This window comes from Etheostoma spectabile, chromosome 13 (genome assembly GCF_008692095.1).
Source record: "Etheostoma spectabile isolate EspeVRDwgs_2016 chromosome 13, UIUC_Espe_1.0, whole genome shotgun sequence".
In the NCBI taxonomy this organism is placed as follows: Eukaryota; Metazoa; Chordata; class Actinopteri; order Perciformes; family Percidae; genus Etheostoma; species Etheostoma spectabile.
The window spans coordinates 6,928,499-6,939,786 of record NC_045745.1 but is presented as its reverse complement, the minus strand read 5'-3'; the positions used below and the strand labels follow the sequence as shown (position 1 = coordinate 6,939,786).

Here is an 11,288-nt window from a genome sequence, read left to right as displayed (position 1 = left end):
AGAAGAAGAAGAAGAAGAAGAAGAACCTAATCTAACGCCGACAGGGTTGGAGCCATCCGTGCTGTCTGATACACGGACATCTTGTTTCTGTCATCTCAGGACCGGGGCTAGATACTGTGGTGGGGCGCTCAGTACCGGGGCTAGATACTGTGGTGGGGCGGTCAGCACCGGGGCTAGATACTGTAGTGGGGCTCTTCACGGCTCAGTACCGGGGCTAGTTGTATTGTGGGGGGGCTCTTTACCATGGCGTGGCCCTGTATCAGCAGGGCGTGCTGCATGGCCCGCTTCTGGACCCAGCTGGACAAGGCTGACATTGCTGTGCCTTTGGTCTTCACCAAGTACACGGATGCCTCTGAGATGCAGCACATCCAGCTGCAGCCGGCGCTCCACCCTCCCCAGGCCCGGGTCGCCATAGAAACACAGCCGTCTCGCGCAGAAAGCCGCACCGCGACAGCGGCACGGGCGCCGCGGCGGTGTGTTTCCGAAGAGCGCGTGTGCAGCTCTGTGATGCGCGAGGACTTTAAGCACTGGAAAGTGCGACCTGAACCGAGTTGTAAACCCAAGAACGAGTACCACGAACCGGAAACACCGTTCAACAGCAAGACCCAGTACCAGAAGGACTACAAACCCTGGCCCATCCCAAAAAGGCACGACCACCCCTGGATACCTAAACAGCCACCCCCCACCTCCGCTGGCGATGACCGGGCTACGGACCGGGCCAGGCCCACCAAACAGCTGGCGGATGCGGACAGCGGGGTGGAGAAGAGCACCATTGCAGACAAGGTGCAGGAGAAAGACCTCCTGCAGGGGCAGGGCAGGAAAAAGACGGCCAGTAAACAGGAGGGGCAGAAGAAAGTTGTCCTGAGGGTGGAAGGAGAGGGCAGAAGGAGGGCGGAGGCGGACAGTGTGAACAGGCAGATCAGAGAGGAGATCACAGGCGACAGCTCCTACAAGTGAGTACGGGCCTGCACTGGCCGCCACACTGGGGCGACATGGAGGCTCATTGGTAACATTGGTTTTTACTTCAAAATTAAATAAAAGTCCTCTTCCAAATTAGTAAGATTTTCTTTGGACTAAAAGAAAAAGTCCAACCGTATGTTAGAGGAAAATAACACTATGAAATGTATTGTTATCATTGACACCCTAAAGAAAAGAAAACATCATTTAAAGTGGGTTTACTCTGAATTTGATAATGAAATGATACTTTTCACGTAGCCACCAAATTGGACAAAAGAAGTGGAATTGTCATTATAATATAATTTATGCATTTTAATACTCCTATAATTTACCTTTGAACCAAGAGCTGTCACTGTCACATTATTTTATGCATTTATATGTATTTCTACTTAATAAAATACCTAACCCTCCCACTTTTCTGAACCCCATTTGCTTCTAATAAGTTTTACACAATCCCTTATTAATTGAAATATAAACCGTAAATAAATGGGGGGCCCCTGTCTGGGAGAAAATCTTTGTTAGTTGTTACATTGCTGGCCTGAGAAATGCACATTTTTTCCACAATACAGGACTTAAATGGGGGTTAGTACTTACTCACTTAATCAAAGAAAAAACAGTTCAGTTCACAAACTAATTAAAAGCTTGGTTTTTTTAAACAAGCAAGTGAGAGCTACAAACAGCATGTAAAAAATTACAGGTCAGTCAACTGTTAATTTCCCCACAGAGGGTAATTAGATTAAAAGAAAAGGTCAGGGTGGAGTTGACTGTTGATGTTTAGGTCCACGAGGCTAATCTCTGTCCTATTATGCAATGTTCCAGAGGATGATGGGACTGGTGGATGGATGAGCATCAAGTCACGCACCTCACAGTCACTGCATGCACGTCTCTTGAGGATGTGCATTAATGTGATCTGTTATGTTCTTGGAAGGCTGTTGATCGCGAGAGAGCTTGAGATGGCGTGATATATGAGATCCATAGCACATGTGAACCTCGATTTTTGTGGGGGTTTTGTTACTGCTGCTGTGATCTGGGGATTTAAGTGGATTTTTAGGGGTTTCAGAGCTTTCGATGTTTTATTTTTTTTTATTACCTTAGCAGAGTCATATCTTAGCATTTATATTGAATACTCTGCTCTGTAAAACATTTTTATTTAATTCTCTGTGTTCTGAAAAAAATGTTGCAAACTATTATATGCTGACACAGTGTTGTCACAGAGTGCAGCTATGGGTTGATACAGACCCCGTAGCTGAAGTGGGATTCGGCTGCCAGAGGTGACAGCGCTGTGTGAGATCATCGAGTGTGTCTTACGGCTGTTTGGTGCCTATTGCTGCCATGCCTGTATTGTGGAGCAGTCAGCAGGGTACCACCCTGGGCACTTTCCCCCACATGGCTGCACTCACAAGCAGAAGCCCAGTCAGCTCGCTGTCTTACTCTGCCTGCGGAGACTCAAAGCAGGTCAACTGTGGGTTAATGTCATGGATAGTGTGCATACAGTTACACAGCATACACGGCACACAAACACACACACACACACACACACACATACTGTATTCACATTCAAGACCCCTCTGCTTGTGTCAGGCTCTTGCATGACCCTGTTGGGTTTCAAATTTGCAATACTGAATCAGCTGACTCTACATTGTTCTTGGCATAAGAAACCCATTTTTATCTTTAATTCAGTTTTAGTAGCATTAAGTGCATATATGGCAGGGAGATGTGTCTGTAACTGGATTTATAGGTTCTTGAGAATAAAACACACAGATGTTTGAAGAATGTAAAAGGCAGATTGTAATCTTGAAACAGCTTGGGTTGAAGAGGAGCCAAATGCATACAGGACTGTGTCATCTGGAAAGTGATGTTTTAATCCTGTGTTGGAGATATGATAATATTTATAGTGTAAATATCATATTGGTCCGGAAATAGGACAGGGTGTTTTTTCCTTGAAAAAAGTCTGAAAAATTGGAGTTGTCTTAATCGGGGTCTAGACTTTCAGCCGTTCTAGTTGCAGAACATAAAGGACGTTACCTGTTTCAACAGCCAATAGAGAAGTCAGCCATAAACTATAGAAATAAAATTATTCATTATTCATTATTCATCTTTAAAAAGCTGAGTTTTAGAAGGAGCCAAGCACCTGAAAGCACGGTAACGTTATATGGTGGAGAGAGATAAATAGTGACTGAAGAGAGAGAGCTCAGCAATGTTAGAACAAAGCAGTGACTCAGAGAAATAAAACATATTTTTGCCGATTTTTCACTAGAAGTGTAACTCTAGCAAGCATCTCACTATCCCTAACCCTATCCACATTCATATATGGACGAAACAAATGATAGATCCAGCTAAAAAAAAAGATATTGAAAATATTTAATTCAAAAGATGTTAAACTGCCTACATTGTTTTATTCAATGTGTTTTTATTAGAATAATTTTCAAATACAATTATTTTTCATTATGGAGAAAAAGGGAAGGGGGGTCGTCTAATAATCAGGGTTGTCTTATATGTCGACCACTACGGTAGTAAAGGACCCAGCACAGACCCTTGTGGTACCCCATATTACCGCAAGGGAAGTTATTTTGAGACCATCAGTACATATCGCCTGTCTACAAATATGCATTAAAGCAAAGACATTCAAACCAAGACAGTGTAGCGTGTTAAGTAAAATGCTACGGTCTACAGTGAAAACAACAGAATATCAGCTGATATATCGTTGTCTGATTTCTTAAACTGAACTATAGGCATGGGCCTCAAACCTCCTGTCTCAGTTGGGCTATGTTTGTAGTAAAGTGTAAGTGTAATGTTATTTTAGCAGTGTAAAGACACTGTAGCATTAGAGAGCCACATTAACTTTTTATTCAAAGTCAGTCCTCCATTTCATTGTGCTGGTTTGCAATAGGCCAATCGCAACGTCCTGTTTATCATTTAGTTCTATTTCCTGCCTTTTTTATAAACTTTTTATTTATCCGCAGAGAGCACAAAGGCTTTTTTCTGCACCGCACCTATTCAATGCTAAGGCAACTATAGGTCTTTTCTGTCAGCCACTGTGTTAACTACTTCTTTTTATGGTGAAGCATTTTCAACCAACAGCCTCTCAGTCGCAAGCCCCATCCAGCCTGTTCTTGCCACTAACTCGCTGCATTATGTTTAAAATGTCATTTTTTGCATGAGAATAATTTAAGAGCCTCAGATAGCAGCAGCTAAAGTCTTTGGTAGTGTTTTTTTTTGCTAACAGCACTGTAAAATACAAAGGCCATTCTTTGTCTTGTCAGCATTAGTTGTTACATTATGCAATACATTTAAAAAAAAAAAAAAGAGCAGATTACGTAAAGAATTATCAGGAAAATTACAGTTTAATTGCCGAAAGTAGGCAGGCAATGCAGGTTCATTGACTTCATGAAGGGAAAGCCTGAGGCATTCATTTTAAATGTGTATTTGTGTCACGTATCACAGCTAGACATTTTCCACAGCAGCATAGTCTCAGGAGCTTCTCCTTTTGATTTTCCTCTCTCGTGTTTCTCATTTCGGAACATGGAATCCTTCCTCTCCCAGACAAATATTCTCCATCAAATTGAAATGAGTTTATATTTTATGATATGTATGCAGAACGTACAAAGCACTCGTGGTGCCAGACAGTACACTGTAAAGAGGCCAAGGGATTCTGGTGGATTAAAAATGATCCTCTTAGAGAGCCGCCAAGGCCTCGTGTTTGATTCGACAAGCGTTGCATGCAGAAACACCCATTCTAAAATGTAAAAGAACGGCTTGTTATCTCACATTTCCCAGGCTAACTCATTTGCAGTAAAAAGGTGCTCCTTGAAAATAAAACCAGTGTGGTTAAGTTTTGTGAGATTTTTTGTCGCCAAAATGTGATATAAAATCTCAGCTGATATCCACTATTCATTTGTTGCATCAAATTCAGACCTCTGCCAGCTAAAGCAATCGGTCTTATGTAACCAATATAATCTGATTTATAATATCTGATTACAGTTAATTTCCTTGATTACAAGGAAATGTCTTCAGATTTAATTCTGGATATAAATGAATTATGTAACATACTGTAACCTAGTTAAACCTGCACTTGTGACTAAACTCTGACCAAAATAAACCGTTTCATTATTAGAAATAAAAACCAAATGCTAAAATCAAATTTTTTGCTTTCTGTTTTCATAGAACTTCTCTTCTAGAAATTGGCATTATTGTACATACTGTCAATACCAAGAATGCTTGTTAATATTGTATGGGAGGCCAGCCTTAGTGTCCCAATGAGAATCCCCTGTAAAACCTAGCTGCTTCCTTGAGCCAGTGGCTGAGATGCTGCAGTTAGAGATGAGGCCAGCTGAAGCCAGAAGCCAGACTCTCACACACTGACACACCAAGAAACACTGCTCTGAAGTAAAGCTACAGTACTGGGCATGGGCAGATTGGGAATACTGTGAGAGAAGCGGGCCAGCACTGGTGTAAGATTAGAGCCAGAGTCTCTGTGGTCACCATCAGTGAAAACTGCACACGTTTGTCTCAGCAGTGTTGATGCACAGATGTATTTATGGATGCCACAATTTCAAAGTGCATAGTAACTCAATGTCACACTCAAAAGAAAATTACCTCTAACACCACATCTTTAAATAGACATTAGCGTTAACACTGTTATACCAATTGATTCTTTGCTAAAATGGCAGGTTCATTACAGCTGCCCAGAGCCCCCAATCTATCTATCGTCTATCTATATCTGTTGATTCATTTTCTGTTGAATAATCAATTACTTGATAATCGTTTCATCACATACATAATGTACAGAATGAGAATTTATTTTAGTTGTGATTTAAAGAAGAAGCACTTTTATTTCAGTCATCCCTCAATGGGTAAATCTGACAACATTTTTGTTGTTACATCACACACTGGCCTTAAAAACACACACACACCCCATGGAGATGCATTAACAGAGAGGTGTCTGAGTGAAGAGACTGCCATTTGGGGTTTAGCGCCGGCAGTGCACATAAGGTGTACTGGCACCTCTCCAGCTACCAGATGTATTCCGCTAATTCCGACCCTCCCATCCAGAATATAATATCTCCACATTCATAGTTCCCAGAGGATGAATCCTACTGACTTTGTTGATCCGCTGACTTTGCCTCAGTTCTGCTTTTTAGTGAAATGTCTCAAAAACTATGAGATGGATTACTGTGAAATTTGAGAAAAATATTTATGTTCCCCTCAGGATGAATTAGAAAAACTTTGATGATCTTTTAACTTTTAATCCAGTGACATCATCAGGTCCGATTTCTAATTTGTCAAATACTAATTTGGTTTATGACCAAATACTTGAAAAGTTAATGCCATTCTCATCGGTCACAGCTGTACTTTGTCTTTAATGCTAATTAACAGATCTCACCATCTTCTCAATGACGATTCTTTACCTGAATACATTTGATTTGACTTGTTTGCTCTACTCCTGGCTGGTTTTCTGTGGCGGCTAATTACCGGTCATCAAACATACGTGGTTTCATCCCACAATGCAAATGCAGGCATTTGTTTTCATTCTTTTCTCTCACATCCGTCCCCTGGCGATCGTGCCATGTTAATTCAATTCAATTCCATTCAATTCAATTTTATTTATAGTATCAATTCATAACAAGAGTTATCTCAAGATACTTTACAGATAGACCACACTCCAGAAGAGCAGGGTTATATGAAGCTCAGCAGTGCTGTACCCTGGCGGGGTTCCAGTGTTTGCTTGCCCCGCAATGGGTCAGCAGGGTCACTCATCCAAAAAAGCTTTAGTCACAAAGCAAGAAATATCAGGCTTTGCTTAAGCCGCAGTGACTCACAGACATCTTCCTAAATGAGAAAGCAGGGAAGAATGCAGAAATAAAAGATACCAATTGTAAGAGAAAATAGAATGGGTTATTCAGAGATGCCAAAAAAAAACTTTAAATGTTATGCTTTTGACTGTTGTTAATTGTTTTGTAAATGTGTATAATCTCATTTAGCATTTTGATGTCTTTTTAATAGATATTTCAGAATTAGGTGTTAAATAGATATTGGCTTATGGATGAAGAGGTGACTGAACTGTGGTGGCTTGATGGTACAGGAGATGCTGTCTGACTAGACTTGGTAAGCCCCGCCCACTCTGCCGGCGATTTGATGTTGCCCTGCAGCTCGGTCTGGAAACCTGCATGTTTAGTTCTCCTGCTTCAGTTCAAAATGTTAGGGGAACCAATCCCAAACTGGCTTATTTACCTGGCACGCTATTGGCGGGTTTAACACGATGACAACAGAGAGGCGACCAAGCAGCTTCTTGTTTACATTCAACATCGCGGCTACCGAACGCCACCGAAGCGCAGCAAACCCGTCGATGCCGCTGTTGCTGCTACGTTACCCGGATCATTGCTCTGATTGGTTGAAGGACTGTCCAATTGCGTACAGAGTCATTTGAACTCTGCCCGTTGGTCCCGCCTCTTGTGCAGAGAAAATACAGAGCGGACTCCCCAGACCAACGGTCACTCTCAAATCTACTGAGCTTGGCTCGGTCTGGTGATACTTTAAGCATGAAGCCGGACTATTCAAAATTGTACAAGTATGAATCCTTAAATCCTGGTCTCTGATGTCCACAACTTTAAACTGCTTCTGGATCCCAGGGAACTGCTGGTTTTGGGAAAAACTAAGAAATTTCTCTGCTGAAGAGGAGCACTTACATTGAGGTGCCATTGTTTTAGGTACACGCTGTAACGCAGTCCAATACAATAGCCCAATTGTAATTGCATTACAGCTGAAATGATTAGTAAATTATTTGATCTGCTGATAAATAGAAAATATAAATAATAAAATTATAACAAACAAAAAGAGATGAAAACTTAAGTAAATATATTACCCATAGGTTAAAATGAAAGATATTTTTTAAGAATATTTTTTGAAAATGTTGTTAAAGGATTGTATGTTTTATTTATTAATTGGTATTTTTCTTGTACATTTCTGTACCTGCTAGGAGCAAATATTGTATTTTGAAAAACATATTTTTAAAAGATAATTGTTTTGTACATTTAGAATCTACGGTGATCTAATCTCATAATCACATGACATCAAGGAACGTGTATATAAGGAAACCAAGATAAAAAAACTGTTAGACATTGTGATGCATGAATAAAATAAGATAATATACAGCCACAACAAAAACATCAATAAACCTAGAAGGGCACTTTGGAGTGTGTAGACCTCCACCAAGGCAATGCCCTGTCTCACAATGTTAACAAAAGTGATAAATAATTTGTGTATACGCCCCATGAATCGGATCCAGTCCAAAATTGAATTGTTTCTTCCTTGGCCCATGCTACATCCTGCCACCAAGTTTTATTAAAAGTGGGCCAGTAGTTTTACAAATAAACCACACTCCTTATTACCTCCTTGGCTAAAGTAATAAGCTAATGTTATACAAACTGGAAGATGTATTTTTCTATGACAAGTCTCTTAGTATAAAACCTTCTATGAAATGAAACAAAAACTCCCTGGATGTATACAGTGAGTGTTTTGCTTCCTGCCACAGGTTAAAGCAGTCAAACAAAAAAGGTATGCTTAGTACCTCAGTGTCTGTACGTGCTTTACAACGTCAATGAACTGCAAGTGTCACTGTCGACCAGTAATATGTATTTTGTCTGCATGTGTTACAATAGCTGCAACATAACGCCCGCTGCACCAAGAATGCTTTTTCAACACTCATTTTTAAACAAGTACCAAGTGCACACTGACCTCAGAGACACATGCTTTATTGTTACACAGTCATGTGTCCCTGAATAGCAGCAATGTTACAGGGAAGACAGGTTTTACAGTGTGGACTCACAATCTGCCTTTTTCTCCGTCTTTCTTTTTCTCACACACACACACAAATCGTTTGTGGCACTAACTTTGTGGGGACCTGTCATTGACTTAATGCATTCCCTAGCCCCTAACCTTAACCCTTACAACTAAATGCCTTACCTTAACCCTTACCCTCAGCCTAATCATAACCTAAGTGTAATCCACAAAGCTGTCGGGACCCTACAAGTATACTGGATTCCTGGTTTTTGGACCACACACACACACACACACACACGTCAAGTAAGTGCTTTAGACCCTTGGCCTTAAACATTGTTATATAACCTGTCCTTGCATTGTGTCTTCTCGGCCCAATCGAGCATTGAAAATGGACTTCAGTCTTGTTATGTAATCGCTCTCTATGTGATTTCAACCTCTCCTCTGTATTCAGCAGGCAAGTCACAGCCTTTATATTATAAATAGTTTGCTTTTCATATTATGGTAAAATGACATTTTACGCCTCATTTTCGTTAAATACATCAACAGTTTAAATGTTAGTGTTTGTTAGCTAATGTAAGATTAATGGGAACTTATTATAGGCTGATAGTTATGAAGATAAGATGTTAAGGTTATAATTTATAAATGCCAGTTGTCTTTATAGATATTCTGTAGACAGTTTAACAAAGGTTAGAAGAAATACTTGAGAAACTTCTGTAACATATCATGAACTTTATATTTTTATCAGTTGTATTTTTGGTGACTCTTTAACTTTTCCCCTTTAACCATCATCAGGTCAACGTGATAAATTGTCCAATACTTTGGTTGATGACCAACAACCTGCAAAACTAAAGACATGTACCATCAGCCTCAGCTGTACCTTGTGTTTAGGGCTAATTAGTGCCATGTTTGTACACTAGCGCGCTAAACTACTGTAAGTTGGTGAACATGGTCAACTTTATACCCGGTTAGCATCAACATCTTGGTATTGTCACTGTGAGCATGTTAGCATGCATGAGTTTAGCAGTTAGTTCAAAGCACATCTGTGCCTACAAACAGCTGCTATGGCTGTAGAAGTCTGAGTTAGTTTACTTAGTTACGTCCAATGTTATATTCACCAGTGGTACTAACATAAGCATAACTAAAGACAACATCCACACAATTATAAACCACTGAGAAAAAGATTAGCTTTATATATCTGGTTATCGTTATCACTCCCACATGCTGTCCCATGACAACCCACCACAAAAACATATGAGGTCAGAGCCCAGCGTTTACACTGTGATGAAATTCTAATAACCCTTTCTTAATGTAATACATAAGCGCCTGTCCCTGAAACATACATTACATTAAACAGGTCCACATGGTCTCCACGGCGGTCTTCCATAGCTGCCATTTATTGATTTGATGTCTTTTCATATGACTTGGGCAGCGGCCTTATCAATTGTTCTAATGAGGCTCTTATCCAGCATTCTGGCCTTGTCTGCATTTCTGGTGTTGCAGAGACACAGAGACTTTTCACTGCACCTTGGCAATACTTGCGTGGCTCTAAGTGCTTGTGCTGAATTTTGCTGCTGTAGGGGGAATTTATGTGTTTGTGACTGCACTGGAGCCACAGAGGAGAACAGATAGGTGTCATCTGAGTGGCCTAACACACAGAGCTGTCTATTTCCCTTTGTAATTAGCTACAGCAATATAGGATCCCACTGCAGAAGACGCAAGACACCATGAAAACAATTTTTAATGTTTTGTATGAGGACAATCAGCTGGGCAACTTTTGCAATGCATTCCCTTTTCTTTGACATACATTTGAACTGTTTTATGTTACTATTAGACAAGTCATTTGGGGTGACATGCTAATGTTTTCCATTTTCATTTTTTAGAGGTGTACATTGGTGCAAATGAAACTCCTACATTATATATTTGAATTGTATCTATTGACAGAACTTCATAAAAAAAAAAAATTAACGCAAGCTACAGCTCAAACAAATGGTCGATTGATAGACAAAAAAATAATCTATAAAAATGAGCTGTAACAGACAGCGTCTGGCTTTACGTTTTACCATTTCTTTAACTGTTGGTATTGGTAGTGGTAGAAGAACTACTCAAAACCGTTTAACAATTCATAGTAAAACTATTGATAGCGCACAGTCCTGAATTCAGATGTTTACTTCAAGTACGATCACGAAGAATTGCATTAATGTCAGTTAATTTGCAGTTAAACAGTTTTTTTATCTATTCTAAATGTCCCTTGATTTCTTTTCGTCACATTATTTCTTCTCATTTTAATGCTCTTATTAACACGACAATTGGTTTGCTTTGTGCAAATGTTTTTTATTGCAGCATTTAGCATATTGTAGTGTTTAATACCCCCACCCCAGCATTTAGCGTATTGTACTGTTCAAGACCCCCACTCTCCACCCCCACCATATAGTCTACTGTAGTGTTCAACATTAACATTCTCTCTTAGAACAAATAATCTCTCACACAATATAACACTGTCCATCAATAAAAGTGGGAAAGAAATCAGGGATGAGCGAGTACAGCATTATCTG

The 11,288-nt window shown here is 40.1% G+C and overlaps 1 protein-coding gene across 1 annotated transcript in view; it reads left to right on the top strand.

Annotated features, from left to right (window-relative positions):
* The first annotated feature begins 167 nt into the window (after window positions 1–167).
* Window positions 168–11,288, top strand: part of map6a (microtubule-associated protein 6a) — a 49,291-nt gene continuing 38,170 nt past the window's right edge. The window contains exons 1-2 of the mRNA XM_032533653.1: window positions 168–204; window positions 241–953. Of these exons, the coding sequence (XP_032389544.1) occupies window positions 244–953 (710 nt within the window). The 5' untranslated portion in view covers window positions 168–204; window positions 241–243. The remainder of the gene's footprint in view (window positions 205–240; window positions 954–11,288) is intronic.